Raw genomic sequence first — 22,778 nt, forward strand, 5'->3', positions numbered from 1 at the left:
TCTATAACAGAAACAAAATATTACAATCCTTTTACTTTCTAGAAATAAAATCTCGAGTTGAGCGAGGGTGACCTTGGCATTTGTCAATGTGAAGGCTGAGGTTACGCGAGGACAAGGTCATACCTCTAAACCGGCTGCAACAGACGAGCTTGCAGTCTGAGGACGGTCACGTCGACTGAAAGGACTTCGTTTTTACGAAAGTGCCGGTTGCATCGCTGATTTGTAAGTGTTGTAAACTGGTAGATGTTAACAGTACTGTAGATAGATACTGATGCTCAATATCTTACCGTGAAGCGATAATCTTGTCTGCGATAGTGATGTGTAGTAACTAGTATGGAACTGACCTTGGATACGTGAAATTATAATTTTATCGAGAGGTTTTGAAAAAAAGTTGCTGATATGAAATATTCACCTTCACCTATCCCTTGACGTTTGCTTGTGTCGTTGGGGCAACAGTGAAGACAAGCGCCACAACTTTCCTCCACATGTCTCAGTACTTCACCGCTGTCTCTTGAATTCTTACTTTTTTATATTTAGAACAAGAAAAAAATATAATGAAGATACAATTAAAGAACCTGAAAATGCTGTTGCTGAACTTGGCTTTGCCATTGTTTTTTTTGTTGTTGTTTTGTTTGTTTTGTTTTTTTGTTTGTTTTGTTTTATCCCTCTTCCTTATTTTCACTCTGAACACTATTGGGTAAAAAATATTGACAGCACCAAAATCTTCCTATATGAAATCACTGGAGATTTGCTGAATGTGCATGAACACAGTCTCTCTCTCTCTCTCTCTCTCTCTCTCTCTCTCTCTCTCTCACACACACACACACACACACACACACACACACACACACACACACATACACACACTCATGCATGGACAGTCTCACACACACACACACACACACACACACACACTCACACATAATGATGTATATGTGTATTGTTATTTTAAAAAATGTGCTGGTTCTCATAGTCTTCTACAATTCTAGTTAAATGCAGAGACCTGAAATACCTGATGAATAGGGCATCCTTCATATGTATGTATTTTAGCAAACTGTGACCAGCATAACTATAATTAGTATAAAAACAGTTTTTGTTTCAAACCAGAGACTGGAATTACTTTTCTTCTGACAGATTGTGAGTAATTCCTTGAGTGTCCAAGGACAAAAAGTTTCCTTTCCAGTGTGCAAGAAGGTGCCTCAGGATGGAAATTTCCTTCTACATCATTGTAGATCATCAAATTCATGAGAAATTGTTATATAACTTATAACTAAATTGTATATTCATTTTCCTTTCAGAAAAAAATATATACTTTCTTTTATTAGTTTTACCAGCTTTCATCATTCATGTTTTTTTTGTTTTTTTTCATTAAATTACCCTCCATGACCAAAATATCCTTTGGCAAATAGTTGTCGCTTATTATGAAATAGGCCTGGTACTGAAAGGGTTAAATACAAAATAAGTCTGTATATGAATTTAACTCAGAAATTGCTTGGACCATAGTCCATAGTACAGTTTAATGAAAAGTATATTTAATGTTGAAGTAAAGAAAACTTTTTGTTTTAAAAGACTGACTTGGTTGATTGGTATGATTGTTCTTTTATTTTCTGGTTCAAATTTACTTATGTCAAAAATTGCAGTTGATAAAAATTACTTGAAATGATCAAAACAGTGGAAATTATAAGCCATGAGGCAAGAAATGACAAAGCACAATGAGATCAGATATGATAAGGATGTTAAAAAATAAATGTTTTGGAAATACAAAGAAAATAAGAAAATTCATCAGGTATAAGCACACTTAAGTCAAGAAAGAATGGAGGAGTAACTTTAATATCTCTCTCTCTCTCTCTCTCTCTCTCTCTCTCTCTCTCTCTCTCTGTGTGTGTGTGTGTGTGTGTTATTTAGACAGAAAATGTGAGGAGTTCAGTTTAACTGGTTGTATTAGCAGAACAGCTCAACCGTTTGTGTGTGTGTGTGTGTGTGTGTGTGTGTGTGTGTGTGTGTTTATGCATCTTTTTTACCCATGAAAGAATGGACAATCTACAAGATAGCAACAGACCGAAATCTGATGGTGTATTATTGAGTGATAACTAAATGGCCCATGAGGCTGTAGAGGACAGAGCATTAGGGTACTTGAAGACTAGAATGTAACTACTTTTTAATGTATCTTTGGAATGGAATAAGTGTATTTTAGATGATTTGAAAGTTGTTGATTTGAAGTTATGATCAGCATGAATCTTAGAAACTACCTTGTTCTCATTGTGTATGCATTTGTGGTTAGAATGATACTATTGATATTGTGAAAAAATAATTTTGAACAACCTATGATATCATAGGTTATAGTAAACATGGTTAGAGATCAGGGTCATCCGGTGGCCAAATACATTTGCATAAACTTGGCTCTGTGGCTGGTCAATAGGAAGGTTGTATCGAAATTCAAGTCAAGATCACAGCATATGTCATATGAATCATATTTGTGGAAAACTGTTCAAACAATAGTCTGTCTCCCAGTTATTATCAAACTTGTGCATAGTTGGTAGTGAGAGCAAAAACCTTTTGAAGTCAAGGTCAATAGGGAGAGTTAAGATCACAAGTTGGCATTATGAAACATAAATGTAGAAGTGTGATAGAATTTGGGATTTTTTCATCCAGTATTCGCCACACCCATTACTGAGATTGAGTATGGCCATGACTTTAAATTAGTTTTGAAAGTCAAAGTTATGAGGTAAAAGACACAGGAAAAAATAATAAAACACCAGTCATCTTGCTAAAGGACTTCTGTATCTGTTTTTCTATATGATGTTGTTACCTTGAGCTCTGACACATGACACTGACTTTCAACAGGGTTAAGTTCTGGCTTCACAACAATTACTGTATCAAGTTTGGTGAAAATTGAATGCAAAAGTCATGTTGTGACCTTGAATTTAACTTCTGACCTTGGTTTTTCTCTCACATGTGACAAACTACCAAGTGTTTGGAAGAGTACATGCAGATAAATGTCTCTTGTACTACAAGCTTTTTCATTTGAGATGCTATTTTGTGACCTTGACCTTTGGCATCTGACCTTGAATTTCAGTAGAGGGGGAAACAGGAGAAGAAAAAAATGTAGACAGAAATATTTTATTTGAGGGCCCTTTGATGTATGATGAAATGTGTCAATCACTAAAGAAAATGAACAAGAACAAGAGCCCTGGATCAGATGGATTCAGATTTTTTTAGTTTCTTTATCAGAGATCTACATCATCTAGGTGTTTTTCTAACAAGGTCAATAAATGATGGCTTTTGCAAACATAATGTCAGTAACACAGATACAGGGGGTCATCATTTGTATTCCCAAGGAGGAAAATCCTAAACATTACTAAAAGAATTGGAGGCCTATTTCACTGTTAAATAAGAGTCATAAAGTGACTTCTGTTGCTATTGCAAACAGTATTAAGATGGTTCTGTCAAAAATGATAAATGAAGATCAAAAAGGTTTTACGAAAGGATGTTATATTGGTGTGCACACACACACACATACAGACATTAATCTGCTTGAAAGGTGTTGCTACATTATTGTTATCATTGTTTTGGAGAAGGCAGATGTAATTGTGTGTTACAATATTTATTATTATTAGCTGTGGTAGTAAGGAGCTGAATCAGTGAATGTCTTTAATAGGTATGTTTGTGAATTGTGTCTGAATAGATGAGTCTGAATTCCTGTAAATTTTACAGCAATTTAAAAAAAATTATTAAATAAAGAAGTAAATCACATTTTATTAACTTCAGCTAGAGACAAATAAATAGTGTCATAACTGTACACAAATGTACATTTCATTCATGAATAAAGGTGAATATTTCTAACATGGCGTGTGGTGTGGTTTGTGTCTTACAGCATTGGCCAACTGGTAATATCAACCAGAAGTCAGCAACCACCCACCAGACTGACCGGATTGACGCCACCCCACTGGCTTAGCTAGTACCACTACAGCAGCAGACTGCGTCTTGCACAGCCCCACTGAAGTGCGATTTTTAGATTAAAAAAAAAAAAATGTCTTATCATTTTGCCAGTGTGCAGCTGTGCATTGGTGTATATGCATGATGGGAGTGGGAGATGGGTGGATTGGGAGAGGATACTGATGTGAACTTGAAGCAATGGTGCATGTGTCTGTGTCTGTTTCTGTGTGTTTTAACTTGTATGTTTTAATACAGTACTGACGTTTCTATGGAATTGATCTTTTTATGCTAGATATAAGTTCAGTTGTTTATTTAGGTTACTGTAAAAATGTTCAGTTTACTGTCGTAATATTATGGTTTTCTGTCTTATTTGCTTAAGATTAGTTGTTTTACAGCTTGATATTTCTATATGTAACATGTTGAAGTATATACATATATATAAATGCATAATATAGGCATGGGTGCATATACATGTCTTTAATGCGTGTTTTATGTTTGTGTTATGAGCATGAGCGACAGGACCACATGTGGATTTCTTTGTGGAGATAAGTTAATTTGACTTAAGTCTTTCACTTCCGATCGCGGATATATCCACGGTTCAGGGGTAACTGTTTTAACAGTCCAGCCACTCATTTTAATACCCTTCTTTGCAAATGGCAACTGCATTATGCATGTTCGAAGCAAAATCTCAGCACGTTTGGCTTGATTTTGATGGAGGGTTTTTTGCTTTGCGTTTTGTAAAGCAAAAAGCTAAACGTGTTGATAATGTCAGCATGACTGCCAGGTTTGATTTTCTACACATCAACAGTGGCAACTATGAAAACATGATAGGAAACGAAAATAAGTGCTGTTGATCAACTGAAGTGATTCTGGTTATTCTGATAATCATTGCATGCGACAACTGAACAAGGTAAATCAACCTGAAGGGGATGGGGTCGTGTTAGAAGTGTGTATAGAAAAACCAAATATATTACTTATTAGCTTGTAACCTTCATTTTGGGTTTTCATTTACTATGAAACTGTCCAGACAAAAGTTTCAAGCAGAAATATAGTTTACAGTCAGCTTTTATGTTGAAATATTGTGTGATAGTGTTTGTGGGTGTTTAGGTGGAAGGGTATACACGTGTACTGGTGTATGAAAGTGTTTATGTGTAGTGTTTCTGCTTAAACAACTTGCTAGTGAAGGAAACAACACAACTGCACTTGAATTTCGTGTCTGATACATTTGCTAATAAGTAATATTTTAACACCATTTCCCACCCATGAAATAAACAAACTTGAATTTTCTTCCTTTTTTTTTCCAATTATTTTATGGATTTTTTCCTTGTAAAATTAGTTATCTTTGCTAATAAGTAATATTTTAACACCATTTCCCACCCATGAAATAAACAAACTTGAATTTTCTTCCTTTTGTTTTCCCAATTATTTTATGGATTTTTTCCTTGTAAAATTAGTTATCTTCCCCTGAATGGGAATTATCTCATCCTGTCAACATTTAATTTATAATTATTTTCACCATTCATTTTCATTGAAGAAAACATACTGTTACATACTTTAGAGCATAATTTCAATTTTTGTGACTTTTTTTTTTTAGAGGTTGCTGATTATTTTGCAATAATCACAAATAGTACCAGAAGTGGATGGGTTAAACACCCTGCAGAACACTATGACTCATGTGAGCATTTCACTATATCAGTCAGTGCCCATTAGACTAGTTCATCCTTGAGTGTGCGTGTGACCCATGGTCATCCTGAACAGCTAGTAGGGTTAACGACACTTAACTTTTGACAAAAAGAAAAAAAAAAGTAGCATGTAGAATGTTTGTGTTTATGTAAAATTATACCCATTGTCACTGAAAATTCCTGGCAGCGGCCCTGCGGCAGGATTTATGTTATATTGGCAGTGAACAGGGTCAGAAAAGTTTAGGGGGAAAAACAACAAAAGTTTTGTTTTGTTTTGCATTAGTTTGATGGAATGTTTTGTATTTTTGAGTCTTTGTATGGGAAATGAAAACATTTCATTGTCTGCAGAACTGGAAGTCCAGTTGATTTATATATAAATAGAAATATATTTTTATGAAACTTAAAACTGTGCTAATAAGATTTGTCAAAGAACAACCGGTTTCTGTTTTATAGGTCCAGTTGCAGTCTCGGCTAGTTTCACAGAGTACCTCATACCCAGCACCAGAAAGAGGAACAATGTCTGTCACTGCTATTCATGCTCGTCAGATTTTTGACAGCCGTGGGAACCCCACAGTTGAAGTGGACCTTAAAACACCTAAAGGTAACTGGTATGATTCATTTAATTGTAAAATTTGTATGATGACTTACGCAATATATTGGAGTGCAGCAAACGGTCCAAGTCATTTATTCTGTTTTCGAGCCTGACATATATGAGAAACAAATTTTGTCTTTTTTTTTTTTTTTCTGTAACCACCAAGATCTATATTTCTACCCAATTTTTATGCTGTTTTGAATTACAAAAGGGCTATTTGAAAAGTGTCTACATTAGAAGTGCAATGCATAAAAAGGCTTGAAATGATGGTATTAAAGATTATTATATAGGTTGTGGCAGTGAAATTCTGAATATTTAGTATGACTAAAATGTGATTTTTAGCAAACATGACAACATAATAAAGATACCGAAAAAAAAGGTAAGTAAATATCTTGATTGGATCTGAACATGTTAACCATTTTAAAGATGCGACAATGCATATGCACTGTTAATACTGAATGTTTTCAAAATTTTACTGCCATTCTGTACCAACCATGAATGTTCTGTAATGAAAACTCATGTACTTTTTTAAACCATATATTGGCATATTGCATAAGAAAACACAAAGACTTCAGCAGCAATAAATATAGAAAATATACCTGTGAAAGTGGTGAGAAATTGGTTTTTTTTTATATTGTTCAGGTGTGTTCAGGGCTGCTGTCCCCAGTGGTGCTTCCACTGGAATCTACGAAGCTCTGGAATTGAGGGATGGTGTCAAGAGTGACTACCATGGGAAAGGTAAAATAGAGGTTCTTACATATTTAGTAATATGTCTGTTCAGGAACAACTTGCTTTATTTATTATTCATTGTTACATTATGCCATTGCTTAAATTGGAGAATGAATTGTCTGGATAGATGTATTTAGATGTATTTAAATATAAGCATGTTCTTTACAGTCCTGTTTATTCTTGCACTGAAACCATTGTTTTTTAAATCTATCTTCACATTGACATGAACACATATCAAGTCCAGGAATTGATATCTCAATGGCTGTGGTAGGTAGTGAAGTGTTCAGTGTCATGTACTAAGTGGGAGGATGAAGATTTGAGCCTCATTATAGGTGGGGATTTTTCATCATGTAGCTGGCTTCAGCACAGTTGCAGGGTTTAAGTTTCATGTCAGTCACCGGTCATTGATGTATACAATCTTGAAATGACCCATCGATTTGGCTGCCTGTTGGTCACTTGACTTATTTTATTTTTTGTAGAATCGGTCATGCTAAAAGGGCTTTTGTACACTTTTCTTCTCCTGCAAAAGAATCATGTTTGCAGTTTTAAACTCTGAAAAATGTGGATATAATCATTCCTGGTGTTGCTCTGCAGTTCAACATTGAGTAAACTTTGTGAACAAATCAAAACTTGTATTAAGTCAGGGAAATAAAACTTTGTACATTTACATAATGGCATTACCACTTGGGTATTGTGAACTTTGGGGGATTACAGTGGCAATTAATTTTTCTCTTTGTGACCTTGGCTCAAAAGACTTCAGATGCATAAGTGTTTAACAAACTGAAGAGAAGGGGTGGAGACTGACTCCACTCAGCTGCACCAAAATGAAAACAAGCATATGAAAAAGATGAAAACATGTTAGATATAAACTCCCTGCAACACTGTGCAATTTTCTCAGTGTGTTTGTTTTGCTTTGCTTTGCGTTATTGCATAAGACTTAATGTTGAATGATATAAAACCATGCACTAGATGAATTTTCTGGCTGATAACCTTATTCTACTCCAGGTATGAGTTTATACTTACCATGATTGCCTCCCCACTGGACCAGGTATGAGTACTCTCATACTAACACACCATTTTGATTTCGTTTATTCTTGCTTGGTACAGTTGGTGTTAAAAGCTGAACTGTCTACATATTCCGGAAGCCTGAAAGCTTTGTTCAACTGATTAAATTAAATCCACAATTTTTCTCACCAGTTCCGCTTTAGTGAACCACTCTGGGGTTTAAAAAAAATTTTTTTTTACTGCAGTGGTCTTGTGTAGTGCTGGTCCAGGGATGTAGCTGTGGGGTAGAACAAGTTATAACATTTTGTGTTTGACATGGTTAAAATCTGCCATAGTTTGTGCTCATCTGACATTTTGCGATTTTTTTTTTTCAGGTGTTTCCAAGGCTGTTGACAACATCAATAAAGTCATTGCTCCTGAACTTAAAAGCAAGGTAAGGACACTGTTTATGGCATATTTTGTAGATGGCAAAACTGACCATCTTACTAAATACTTTATTCCCTGAAGAGGAGAAATTCACATGTAGTGAGAAAATAAACAACACATAATAAGAAACACAAATGTAAAAGTATTAAAAAATTATATCATTAGAATGTGGATGATATAGACAGAGTTGTGCTAAATATATCAAAGTTTAATTTCATAAGTGAAAATGGGGCTGAATTTTGGCAGACTTGTGTGTTTACACACATGACCATGTAATAATCTCATGCTTGGGTCAGAAAGGGTACCAATGTCAAACTGATGTAAACTGGGCTTGATGGAAATACTTAATCTGCCCACCACAAAAAATTTTCTACTCATACCAATTCTAGGTTGCAAGTCTTCAGGATTAAATCTTATTTCCAAATTGTGGATATCTTATTTTGTTTCATCTACAGTGTATTTAGTTTAGCCACCAGATATGTAAGATACTGTTGTGTTGCAGCCGGAGAACACTTGAGTTGCTAGGATTAGCTTTTCTTTGGATTTTTAAAGACCACATGAAGTTATATTTCATGTCAGCTCTTGAAAGAAATAAAAAAAAGAAGAAATTCTGAACAGAGGAAAGAAAGGCACTAAGTACACCATCAGCGTGTTTATTGCCTGCCAGTATTTTAACCTCTTCAGTGCCAGGCACTTTCCTGGCTTTTTTTGTGCTTATTTGCAAAGTAATTTTAGGTCATGTGGAGTAATAATAATGATTGGAATTTATATAGTGCTGAATCAGAATGCTTTCAAACCAGTCATTCACATGCATGCATAACTCTAAACTTGATAAACTGAAGACAAAGAACAGGCAGGGGAAGAAAACAGTCTTGGAAATAGATGGGTTTTAAGGCCAGAGAAATAATTGAAGAAAAAATTACAGAACACAAACCACTGCAAGAAAATATGCATAACCAGTACTTCTTCTAAAGGAAAATGAAAATGAGCAGACTTCATTTCTGACTGTTTTAGCCTTGTTTAACACATACATGTGAGATAAACAAATTTCATATAATTTCTGAGTGTATTACAGAGAATTTATAAAAAAAAAAAAAAAGCTGAAATAAACCGCAGAAGTAGATGACAAATAGAAATGAATGTGTCTCCATACCTTATATGCAAATAGAGTCCTTAATGGTAATCCAAACTTCTGGAATGCTACACATATTCATTCCAGCATTCTTACAGCATTTTGGCGACTGTAGTAAAAATGTGGTTTGTGTGTGTATGATAGTCAGTTGTGTCCGACTTTCTGTACATTAGGCAGCTTCTTTACTTGCATGACAATTTTAATCCTGTTGTCAGATTTTGTTCAAAAGTGAATTTTCCTCATGTCTTAAAAATTTTTGTTTTTATAACAGATGAAAAGACTTCTTTGACATCTACCTTATAAAGTAAATTCTGTGGTGTTCTGTTTTTGTGTGACCTGTGGTTTCTTTGTTCCAGAGCCCAGATCTGAAAGACCAGGGGGCTGTGGACAAGATAATGCTGGATCTGGATGGCACAAAGAATAAAGGTATTGCGCCTTGTGTGCCCCCTGTCTCTCTCTTTCTCTGAACTATGAACATGATTTGTTTCTTTTGCTGTCAGTTCTCACATTTGGTCAATTGTTCATTGTGTCTGTTTCTGACATTATTGTATCTTCTACTTTGCAATAAACCTGTTTCCATTGTCTGTGTGAATGTGTGTGTGCGTTCATGTATGTGCGCATGCATGTGTGCAAGTGTCCATGGCCAACTTTAACAAATTCATTTTATCTGGAAATACTTTGTCAGTACCAAATTTGGATTGAAGATATAGAAAAATAGTTCTTTCAGTTCGCAACCCATTGTAGGTTGTAAGTTTTCCAGATCAATTAATATTTCAGATCATGAAGTTGATGAACATTCTGTTTCATTTAGTCTTCTGTTTGATTTGTTTGGCCTCCAGATCTGCAAGATATTCTTTGTTTTTTCCAGTTCATTGCTGGATAACACTTGTGCTGCCTGGATAAGCTTTTGGTTGCAGTTTTAAGACACCGTAACATTTCATGTCCATAATTGAAAAAAGAAAAAGAAACTATTGGCAGATCACACAGAGTGACATTATCTGCATCATGTTTATTATTTACTAATATTTTATAGAAGGTACTAATTCACCAGAAAAAACATGCTGAAAATTCAGGTCACGGCACATCTATGTTAGCCTTCTTTCTAGTCACTGTGGGAATTAGTTTGCATGCCTTACCTGCTTTAGTTATGAAGTATATGACTGAGCATAAAGTCATGGAGGAAATGGGAATATGTCAAAAGTTAGATACAAACATACACCTATGAATTGTTTGAATAATAGTGATATGCAGATCCATTGTTTCATATGGTGAGCAAAAGTATGATTTGGATACACACACACACACAGGCATGCATGCACATGCCCCACCCACATTTTCTTGTTTTGTTTGAGTAGTATTCAGATCAGTTAGAAATCATACATGAGCCATGAAGTCTTCACCTCTTGTTCACTTTTTACCTAGTTTTTGTAATAAATATAGCATCTACATGCACACACACATGCACGCACGCATGCATGTGCACTTGGCACACATGCATACTCATACATGAGTGTGCACACACGCACACACACACACACACACACACACTTTTAGGAACAGGTTTTTCAGTTGTAAACGTTCTGGCAGTGCATCAGTTTTAATACATATGAAATTTCCTGAGTGGTAGCCCTTTGATTTTTTGGGTTTGTGATGTGCAGGAAAGCTGGGTGCCAATGCCATCCTTGCTGTTTCAATGGCAGTGTGCAAGGCTGGTGCTGCTGAGAAGGTCAGTTCATGGTAGTAATGTTATTTGTTACTGATGCCAAGAAAGACGGGAAGATCCATTATCATTTTTATAGTGGTGTTTTAAGCCTCATGTATTTCTGGATCATGAACTGTTTATTTTGTAAAGGTTCTGAATCCAGAAAATATATTGGGCTCTTCCCAGTTTGTTGCCTGAATACTTGTTTGGGTTTAAAATACAAATTCTGGACAGAAAACTTAGAATGAGATAAACTACACATCGTGTTTCCTGCATCAAAATATTTTTGAATGGATACTGAATTAACTAGAATGAACAAAAAAAACTTGAATCAATGGCACCCCAAAGGCAGAGTTTTCTCAATTCTGGTAGCCAAGGCCTCGAGTATGCCAGTCTTCGCAGATCTAGAGAAAACGGCAACATGTTGCGGTGTTCTGAGGCGACGGCAACGTTTCCTATACACTTACTTTTTAGTAAACAAAATTCTTAGATATTGCGATTTATCTAAATGATATGTTGAAAAGTTTATCTCCTTGAATAAAGCAATCAATGTATCACGCTAAAGGAACTTAACTTTAGATATTAATTTTGTATGACATTTGTCAGATGCTCTTTGGTCTTGGAGTAAAGCTTAAAAAAGAAGACAACTTTAAATGTTAATTTTGGATGACATTTATTAGGTAGCGGCAGCCTCCATGGCCGATGCCGGGAAACCTATGAACGCCAAAAAAAAAAGGACTAATTTTGAAGTGCATTTTCTCAAATTTGATTTCATTTTGTGAAAAACTATCCAACTGAAATAATTATTTATCATCCATATTTTTAATTTTTTATTGTTTGCTTTATACAATGCGTAATGAGTTCGTGGATGGAAGAAAAAGAAGTGTACTGAAACGCGAAATAGTGATCCTTGTTTAATGGCGGCCGGCGTCTTTCTGAGCGCAACACAGTTAAGTTTCAACCACATAGTGGAAAAAATCGCATCCGTTGTTTTCCATTCATTGGTTACTATTCGAAAAACTGGGAGCCGTGAAAGGCAAAAGTTCAAGGAGAACTTTCGTGTGTTTTTTTCCAAGCCTTGGGCGAAGTAGGGTAGTTAGATCTGAGCGCAAAGTTACGGGAATTTTTCGGCTATCTTTCAACGCCTCGCGCAGTTCGAAAATGAAATCTGACCCTACGCGATACTGTATGAGTGGTAAAGAGCATTTTCTACTGATTTCAATGGTATCCGAAACTAAGATTTTTGATCCATGGTCAATTTGTTCAAGCGATTCAAAAGCAGGTACCCCTCTTCGTCAGTTGCGTCGGCCCAATCAACATTCGACACAGGAGAGCGGCACTTCATCTAACACAAAAATGGCATTGTTTCTCCAGAAAATCTTAGGTTTCATCGGTAAGTTTATAATATTTTTGAAAACAAATGTCTTTAGCACTTTCATGCACAATATTGAGCTGAAATTCTTTGAATCAGGATTTTGATCGATGTCAGTAACTGGGCAGCTTGGATCTATTTCATCAGTGTTTTCGTAATGTGACACCGTGTTTCAATCGGAACACAATTTATTTTTTTCTGAGTAAAACACACAAAAACTATTGATACAGAATGAAAAATGGACATGTTAAAACAGAGCCCATGAATTCCAATTACTAATATTTGATTGATTTTTGCTTTAGTAAGCAAAATATTACCTGGGTCTAAAACCAGAAGTGCTCGGGACAGCATTAGCGTCGTCTGCTACAGACTCGGTGAGTGTTAAATAAGTGAGTAAAAAAAATTGTAATGTGGTTTCTTTTTCCGTAAGATGAGCATTTCATTCAACATCACACAAAAGTCTGATAGTCTGATATTATAGTTGCTTTCTGCTTCGATAGCTGTGAAACTTTATATTAATATATACAGACAGATAGTTACTATGCTCTCACATTCCAAAAAGAACAAGAACACCAATTCATACTAACCCCCCCCCCCCCCCACCTCTGCAAACGTCACTTTAATAATTTGCTGAAAGTTGTATAATCATTCCCCTCACTTGTCTCTGAGTATCATCCACCAATGGTAAGTAGAGGGGAGGGGGTTGTCAATGGTTGTGGCAAACTTGGCACTGAGACAAATCACTGACCACGTGCTCCGGCTTAGAATCCCTGACTGCTGACCCACCACCTCCTCCCTCCAGTCATCCCCTCCCCCATTTCTTTCCTGTCAGTGGAGTAGGTGTGTGTGTGTGAGTGAGAGAGAGAGAGAGAGCGCAAGTTTGCATTTGCACATGTATGCTTGTGAGTATGTGTATGTATGTCTGAGTATGAAAAAAGTGTAATGTGAAGAGATATATGATTAATTTGAACAGTGCAGTCAACATCCTGTTTCTCAAAAAAAATTAACACCAATTTTTAACAAACTAAAATTAGTAAAAAGAAAATCAGTACAATAATACCCATAGCCTAAGCTGCACATCGGGTTAAGTCAAACTATATAACACTATCTGGGATCCAGCAATTAAGAGTATAACGTGTGTGTGTGTGTGTGTGTTCATGTAACCCATGATATGCTATGCATCTCGACTGCATGAAACAGGAAACAAAGAGATAATTCATGAAATGATAAAATGCAAAATACCATGCACATATTGTGAATGAAATATTCACTTTGATATATATATATATATATATATCTAAGACATGCATTCTCACATACACACACAAATAAAGGTGAGTACACAAAATATATATATCAAAGAATAAGATACTACGTATGATGTGCATATTAACAGTAAAATATTCAATATTTAGTAATCATATATACCTAAGACATTTAGTAATACATTCATCTCAATCATGAAATGTAGTACCCTGAAGTGGAAATATTTGAGTACATAATCGCATGCAACAAAGACACATAAGTTGAACAGTACATGTAGATGGCAAAGCTCTTGTCAGCAACTGGAAAGGACAGACCCCCAAAACTTCAGCCTCAGTTGCCAAAGCATAAGTTATTGCTGCAATTTGAGTTATTGTGTGAAAGGTAAATGCAGCCAAATAGTTCAGTGCAGTGAATTTTGTGTTGCTGTTTAATGCATACTTACCTGTCAGTATGCCATTTTATAATTCTGTTATCACAGTGTTTTCCTCCCACTCAAAACACACAGAAATTGACAAAATCCTAAACATATATTAAACTGAGAGCTCTGTTTTTGGTTGTATGTTTTAAATTTAATATAACTTTTGTTCTTTCTTATGAGCTGATCTGTGTATCTAACATGTTGCAGAAAGGGCTGCTCATGGCAGGGCATGCAAGACCTATTCATTGATCCAAAAAGGCCAGTATGAACAGCTCAGGTAGCGAGCAGTATGTTATTGCTGATGCCAGGAAACCTGTGAGTGCCAAAAAAGATATTTTTTGGTGTGCATTTTCTCTCTTGTGAATTGAATGCCATTTTGTGAAGAAATAAAGATGCATCATCCACCTTTTATTTCTTATTTATTGTGGTTCTTCTACAATGAAATGCATGACTGGGTTCATGGATGGAAGAAAAAGCCAGAGAGCTGAAAGAAAACAGATTCATATATCTTGTCATTTTTGCTAGCATCTTAACCCTTTCCTTCTGATAACGGTAGGAGCCGGCATGCCCGCGCGCGCACAGCGCCTCAATGCGGCCGGCGCCGGCTGCGTGTGTGTGGTACTTTTCCATCATGTGCTGACGCCGTGACTATGCTCAACAGGCACTAAAAGTTGGTGGAAAGTTTCCTACTATAGTCCAATAATCTGGCATCACTATTTTTGGATGCTAGCACCACTTCCATTCACAAAGAAAGGAGGGAAACTGCGTGTGGAGAGTTGTGAATGAAACTGACCGGTTTTCACAATGGCGTCGTCTGCATGCACCAGTGAGTTCGAGGATTATTCAGCGGAGGAATTAGGTCTCATATTAGAAGAAGTGTCAAAATATGATCAGATTGAAGAGTGTGAAGAATTAGAAGAAGATTCTGACGTGCATTTAGGTTCCGATCAAGAAGAAAGTGGTGAAAGTTGTCTTCCACTGTCGTCATACCTGGTGGCTGGTTGGTGCTGAGAAGGTAGATCTGACGGTTGTCTTTGTAGACTGTGGCCATCAGTGAGCCCTTCTGCATCTGCAGCAATTTTCCCTTCTCTTTCAGTTTGGCAGTCTTGACCTCCTCTGGTAACCCTTTGCGGTTGACGTTGACAGTGGCACAGGCATATGTCCCATTTCGGGCCAGGTGTGTCATCAAGGGGACACTGGTGAAAAAACGATCAAAATACAGGTGCCTGTTTTGATGGTAGAAAGGTGATGCCAACATGTGAACAACTTCATGCCCAAGACTGATGGTGGTGTCTCTGCGACTTGCACGGCCGGTGTAAATATCAAATGCAACGCAGTACCCTGTCCTGGCGTCACACATCTCCCACACCTTGATGCCCCATTTGGTTGGCTTGGCTGGCATGTACTGCTTGAAAAATATCCGACCCTTGTACCCGATCATTGCCTCATCAATACTTAGTTCACGACCTGGATGGTAGTTGGTCCGGAACAAAGGAAGAATCATGTTGATGAAATTTCTCACCTTGTACAAGGGGTCATAGTCGGGGTGATCACGTGCAGGTGTGTTCGATGTGTCGCGCAGATGAAAGTACTGGTTGATTTTGAAAAACCGTGTTTTGGGCATGACACTGCTGATCCAGTTATTCCTGAAGCGAGGGTCAGTTGACCAGTAGCACCACAAACGTGGCAGACGATTGATCCCCATCATGATCAGCACAGAGAGATAGGCCCGCATTTCATCAGGTGTTGTTTCGTACCAAAGGGGGTCAGGTGTGCCCCGGGCTGCTTGTTTTTGCCGGGCATACCTGTTAGTCTCTTCTGCTGCAAGCTGAAAAAAAGTGATGGGTATAAACAAAAAAAAATAATCCAGAGGGGTGGCAGTGCTTGGCAGTGAATGTGCAGGGCCTGTCGGCTGCTGGAATGTGGCCACGTTGGTAGGCTGAGTAGCCGGTCGCCACGTGGTTTGCAGAGCGGCGAGTGGCACATTGTCCTCGGGATCACTTTCACCACTTTCTTCTTGATCGGAACCTAAATGCACGTCAGAATCTTCTTCTAATTCTTCACACTCTTCAATCTGATCATATTTTGACACTTCTTCTAATATGAGACCTAATTCCTCCGCTGAATAATCCTCGAACTCACTGGTGCATGCAGACGACGCCATTGTGAAAACCGGTCAGTTTCATTCACAACTCTTCACACGCAGTTTCCCTCCTTTCTTTGTGAATGGAAGTGGTGCTAGCATCCAAAAATAGTGATGCCAGATTATTGGACTATAGTAGGAAACTTTCCACCAACTTTTAGTGCCTGTTGAGCATAGTCACGGCGTCAGCACATGATGGAAAAGTACCACACACACGCAGCCGGCGCCGGCCGCATTGAGGCGCTGCGCGTGCGCGGGCATGCCGGCTCCTACCGTTATCAGAAGGAAAGGGTTAAAATGGAATATCTTCAGAACCAATCAAGATATTCACTTACTTTTTTTTTCTTTTCTTATATTGTCTTGTTTTTTGCCAAAAATCACATTTCAGTCATTGTAATGAATATTTAAATTTTCACTGCCGCCACCTACATTTATCAGATGCTCTTTGGTCTTGGTGTAAAATTTCTTAAAAAAACCTAAACTTTCAATATTGATTTTGGATGACAGTTGTCAGATACTCCTTGGTCTTGGTGTAAAGCTTCTAAAGGAACTCAACTTTAAATATTAATTTTGGATGACAATTGTCAGATGCTCTTTGGTCTGGGGTAAAGCGTCTTGTTGCAGAGTGTAACTTGGATGGTTCGGTACTGATCAAAAGCCTTTTTTTTCTCCCTCTCTCTCTCTCTCAGATTTGTAATATTTGATACAGAACACAGTCATGTTTTAATGGTTTTCTTTTTTATCATGATTCCTTTATTGGGTAAAGCACATATCACAAGTGAGACTTGAAGGCCTTTCCTCTATTGTTATTTTTTCAAATCATTCAGAACCATGAAGACTTTGTCTCTCTTTTTTTTCTGTCTGCAAGTGTATTTATTTTACTATCAAAGTATATTTATTGATATCTTGCCAGGGACACTCTCTTGTGTTTGTGGGTTTTTCGTCTTTCAAGGCCTAATAGGGGACAGGGAGGGAGAGGGGAGAAACAGAACTTGATATGTGCAATAATCTGTGGTAAGTTGCTTCCTAGCCAGGTGCTCTACTACAAGGCTACTACTGCATTCTGACCCATGACCTCTTGTTCTTTGCACTGATAGCCTGGCTTTGGCTATAGTAGCCATATAACCATAATAATGTATATAATAGTGTTACATGACTAGTGAAGGCCATGCTATATTTTGCATGGTCTCGAGATGCACCATATACCAACGAACATCAGGGAAATGCTGAAGAAGTACTTCATGGCTTCTCAGTGCGGTTCACCACCAAGGAATACATGACAGATTGCATCAATCTGGAAGTGGGTATAGCCATGGGCTGTGCAATTTCTCCAATCCTGTTCGTGCTGGCAGTGGAAGTAATCTTGAAGGCCTCAAGGAAGGGAACGGATCGAGCTGACCTCGGTAAGGGATACCAGATACCTCCTTTGAAAGCCTTCATGGATGACACAACAGTCCTTTCAACAAAAGAGGATGACACCCGTGAAATATTGAAGTGGTTGGACGAGCTAGTTGCCTCAGAAAGTATGAACTTCAAACCAAAGAAATCACGGAGCCTCTCACTGCATAAAAGAAAGGTAGCTGAAACGGTCACATTCACTAGCCAACCAAGCCATTCCAATGGTGTCAGATGAACCAGTCAAGAGCCTTGGAAGATGGTATGATGAGTCCCTGAAAGATACAAAAAGAAGAAAGGAAACCAAGCAGACAGCAGAAGGCCTGCATATGATAGACCAGTGTTACCTTCCTAGCAAATACAAAGTGTGGTGTCTACAGTCTATGCTGATAACAAAGCTCATGTGGCCTCTCCTGATACAACAGCTGTAGCACAGACGTCAATTGAGGCAAAAATCAACAAGTACACACACAAATGGCTTGGTGTCCCACCTGGTCTCACTGACATGGTACTGTACTGTCACCAAACAAAGCTGAGGCTACCTCTGAAATCCCTTGTCAAAGAATACAAGGTAGGGAAGGCAAGACTTCTCAGCATGCTCAAAGACTCAGGAGACAGTATTGTGAGATCCAACCAACCTTAACTAAAGACTGTCAGAAAATGGAAAGTCAGGGAAGCAGTCAGTGCAGCGAAACGGTCTTTAGACGAAGGAAATAATAGGACACACCCAAACCAACAGGCAGGGCCTGGGATCCCTGCTCCAAGGCAAGGGGGAAAGCAAAAAGAGGCATGATCATACAGGAGATCAAGAAGAAAGAGAATGATAAGAGTCCAGAAAGCAGTTCAGCAAGGCCAGCAGGGGCAGTGGACAATATGGGAAAATGCACTCCAAAGGAGCCTCAGGTGGAGTGACATGTGGAACATGGCCCCTCTGAGGATCAGCTTCATCCTAAGATCTGTGTACGGCCTCCGTCCCTCAAATACAAACTTGGTGAAATGGGGGAAAGCAGATGACCCTGCGTGCCCACTCTGCCATGGCAGACAGACAGTGGAACATGTCCTCAGCTCATGCAAAGCAGTGTTGAGCCAAGGACGGTACACATGGATGCACAACCAAGTGCTAAAAGAAATTGCACACGTGGTGAGCACAGTCCAAGGAGCACCCACACCACCTGAAGTTCCAGTAGAGTTCCTCTCTGCAGAAGGCAATAAAGTCTGGCCAGGAACAGCTATAACATCCAAAGCATGGAAACATGGCCTGCTTGATGGTGCCGAAGATTGGGAATGCACAGTTGACCTACGTGAGGGGAAGAAACACCTGGAAATCATCAGCAAGAGTGGCATGAGACCTGACATAGTACTCCACTCCAAGGCAACAAAACATTTGAGCTCACTGTGCCATACCACATCTCCTTACTACTAAGCAACACAAACTCTGGTGTGCTCTCTTGTCTTGTCCAGACTAGATTACTGTAACTCACTCATTGGTTGTCCTAGATACTTAATACAAAAACTCCAGAAAGTTCAAAACACAGGAGCAAGATTAATCTTTAGAACCAAAAAGACTTGACAATATCACTCATCTTCTGCGTTCTCTCCACTGGTTACCAATTTCTGCCCGCATTCAGTACAAAGTTGCAATTCTCACCTTCAACTCCATTTTGTGTGCTGCTTCTCTCAGTATCTGAAAGAATTGATTCAAACCTACACATCCCGTCGACAACTCAGATCATCTTCTGATTCACGGCGGCTACTTGCTCCCCGTGTTAAAACCCGATCCTTCGGTGATTCTTCCTTTTCTTATTCAGCTCCATATGTCTGGAACAGTTTACCTCACGATCTTTGCCACTCTCCTTCATTTCAATCTTTCAAAACTGGTCTGAAAACACATCTTTTTGAAAATGCCTATCCATAGACCTTCCATACCTTTTCATTTATAAGTCATGCAAACTCACTCTCTCTTTCATTGTGTGTGTGTGTGTGTGTGTGTAATTATGTAATACGTGTAGTCTCTGAATCTGTTTTATATTATTGTGTGCTAAATCATTATTTTTCTTCTTTCTTTTGTGAGTTATTGCACGCGCACGCTTGTGTGTGTGTTTGATGTTTATTGTAAAGCACTTTGAGCTCTCTTTAAGGGAGGAAAGCGCTTAACAAATGCCCATTATTATTATTATTATTATATGAAAGCAGAATGGAAGAAGCCCACATCTACAAGACTAAGAAGTATGCCAGTCTAGCCAGCTGCCTGAGAGAATCTGGCTTCCAAGCCAAAGTCCTTGCCATAGAGATTGGTGCAAGAGGGCTTGAGTGCATCTGCCTACAGCCTCATGAAACGGCTATCGATTTCTGGCAGAGAGAGAACATGGGCTCTCAAGACAATGGCAGAAGCAGCAGAAAAGAGTTCCAGCTGGATCTGGTTGAGGAGGAATGAAAATAAACTTCATAAAGATTAAATTTCCCTACTCAAACTAGGCGTATGGTGGCTCAGTGGCCAGAAAAGGTGACTTAGTCCTGAAGTAGCGACCACCCTGGAGGCTCGGGTTTGAACCTGCTGAGGACCAGAAGAGAAAAAAAAAAGCGGCAGTACAAGGGCATCCAGGAGTCATGACGTGGGTGCGGCCCGGCCCCCTTAGAGTGTAAGGAAATAAGGGCCGAAACACTTGACTGAAGGGGTTTCCTTTCTGAAGACCTTGTACTCTCCAGCTCTCCCAAGAGTTTCTTATCACTGCATAAGAAACCACAGAAGGAAAATTAATTTACTGACATATATCAAAAGGTATTTTCTTTCACATGGTTAGTTTCAGAATACTCATGTTTGGTGTAATATCCATTATGCCCCCACCCCCACCCACCCACCCAGAAAGGTGGTTTTTATGTAAACAGACTTTTTTTGTTTGGTCAGATTCATGTTTCGCTTGAGAAAAAAAAACAACAGCAAAAAACTGTTGTCACAATGAACATACAGAAAATATGGCCTGTTTTGTCTTTTTCTCACACCAATAACAAAGTGAAACTTATTTCAGGATATTCTCATTTACACAATGGAACAGTGGCTATGATGCACACAGACCCTTTGTGGGTGTATAGATATCCTGTCGAATAAGTGGTTTGACCCTGGCACACAGTGCTAGTCAAAACTGTTTATCAGGAAGATGTTATGTTTGGTTTCAGAATGTGCCTTTGTACCAGCACATAGCAGATATTTCGGGCAACAAGAAATTGATCTTGCCAGTGCCAGCCTTCAATGTCATCAATGGTGGCAGCCACGCTGGCAACAAGCTGGCCATGCAGGAGTTCATGATTTTGCCCACAGGTAAGTCACCTGTGCACTAGAATCTGGTTGAACAGCAGGATATGTGGTTGAACATTTGTAATAACTGGGTGCCAAAAAAAGATGTTTTGCTTGAATTTACGTTTCATTTTACCGTTCCCAGTACATAAATTTTCTTTTTCACAATACCTGAACACTTTGATATTTAGGTGTCGTGATCTGGCTAACATTTGTTGTTTGCAGTATAATGCCTTGACTGATAGGCTAATTTAATTTTTTAAGATATTGTGATGGTTTAACTGATAAGGCTAACTTTGGGTGTTTAATTAAGGTCTTGTGTTATGCTTAACGCTGGGTGTTAAGTTGTTGATATGCTGTAATTGTTAGACTATCATTGGGTGTTTCAGGTGTGATGCCATGACTATAGGAAAACGGGTGTTCAGTATGTGATGCCATGACTGATAGGATCATGTTTTGTGTTAATTGCATAATGCCATAATGGATAGGAAGAGGAAAACGGAAAAAAGGTAAACTAGAAAACTACCTTAGAATGCATAACTAACATGCAATTACATTTAACAGTAACAATTCAGTGATAATAATGATAATAATCAGAAACCAATAACAATTCTGAAGTGCATTAAAGGAATGTAGAAATAGGGCTATGAACTAATGCCTGTGAAAGTTCGACCATAAGAACCTCGTCAGAAATAACTTTACAAAAATCATCTGCAGAATTATTGTTTTCTTTGAAATACTTGGGCAAGAAGGTACGTAACTGCTGACAGTGAAACAAACAATGATGCAAGCTGAACTGCTTACCACAGATGCATGTAACATTTTTACTATACTTTATCTTCAGTGCATCAAGATTTATACGGAAGAAAGTAGAGGTTATTAATCTTGTATGGCAAGCTGATGGATTGGGTATCTTTTCTTTAATAATATTCTCGGGGAATAATGTTCCTTTATGTTTTAAAAACTTCCATCGGTTATGAAATTGACCCCATGCTGATTTTTCTAACAAAGTGTATGCCTCCTTTACGGTTGTTCAGTGTGTGATGTCATGACTGATAGGCTAACTTTGGGTGTTTCAGGAGCAAAGTCCTTCTCAGAGGCTATGAAAATGGGCTCAGAGATCTACCACCATTTGAAAGGTGTCATCAAGAAAAAATATGGACAGGATGGTAAGTCAGACAGATGTTTCATACATCCTCTGTCTCTCTCTGTCTATACTGTGAACAAAACGGGCAGCCCTGTGTCAATTCAGATGTGGCTTACTGCACCCACCGGCTAGAATGGCAAAATTCTGCCTTGTCATGGGACACAATCAGAATGTGCTATGGGAAATTTTCTTTCTGAAAGATCTCTCATCCGAAAAAGTTAATTTTGAAAAAGAAAAAAAAGACTTCAGACATAGAAAAGCTGTTGTGTTTCACACTCTGTGTTCTGATAGAGTCTCCCGTCGGTCCGACGGATGAGTAGGCGGGCAGGCTTATCTGTCGGTGTGTGTCCTCATATGGGAGAAGAGGCCAATTCTGGATGCGCAGCACTTCCCAAAATGTCTCCAGAAGTTGAGCCCTGCTTCCTTTGCTCACGCTTCTCCTTAATGGCCAGCGTTCTCTTGTTTTCAAACGTCTTCATGCCACTAGAGCACAGCATCCTCCAGCGAGAGCGGTCAAGGGCATCAGTTTCCCAGGAAGCGA

The 22,778-nt window shown here is 38.3% G+C and overlaps 1 protein-coding gene across 1 annotated transcript in view; it reads left to right on the top strand.

Annotated features, from left to right (window-relative positions):
- Positions 1-73: 73 nt before the first annotated feature.
- LOC143287743 (enolase-like) overlaps positions 74-22,778 on the top strand; it is a 49,417-nt gene continuing 26,712 nt past the window's right edge. Inside the window, exons 1-9 of the mRNA XM_076595994.1 lie at positions 74-222; positions 3,875-4,002; positions 6,072-6,219; positions 6,853-6,948; positions 8,319-8,377; positions 9,859-9,928; positions 11,161-11,228; positions 20,973-21,114; positions 22,170-22,259. Coding sequence (XP_076452109.1) covers positions 6,135-6,219; positions 6,853-6,948; positions 8,319-8,377; positions 9,859-9,928; positions 11,161-11,228; positions 20,973-21,114; positions 22,170-22,259 — 610 coding nt within the window. The 5' untranslated portion in view covers positions 74-222; positions 3,875-4,002; positions 6,072-6,134. The remainder of the gene's footprint in view (positions 223-3,874; positions 4,003-6,071; positions 6,220-6,852; positions 6,949-8,318; positions 8,378-9,858; positions 9,929-11,160; positions 11,229-20,972; positions 21,115-22,169; positions 22,260-22,778) is intronic.

Source organism: Babylonia areolata, chromosome 11 (assembly GCF_041734735.1).
Source record: "Babylonia areolata isolate BAREFJ2019XMU chromosome 11, ASM4173473v1, whole genome shotgun sequence".
NCBI classification, from domain to species: Eukaryota; Metazoa; Mollusca; class Gastropoda; order Neogastropoda; family Buccinidae; genus Babylonia; species Babylonia areolata.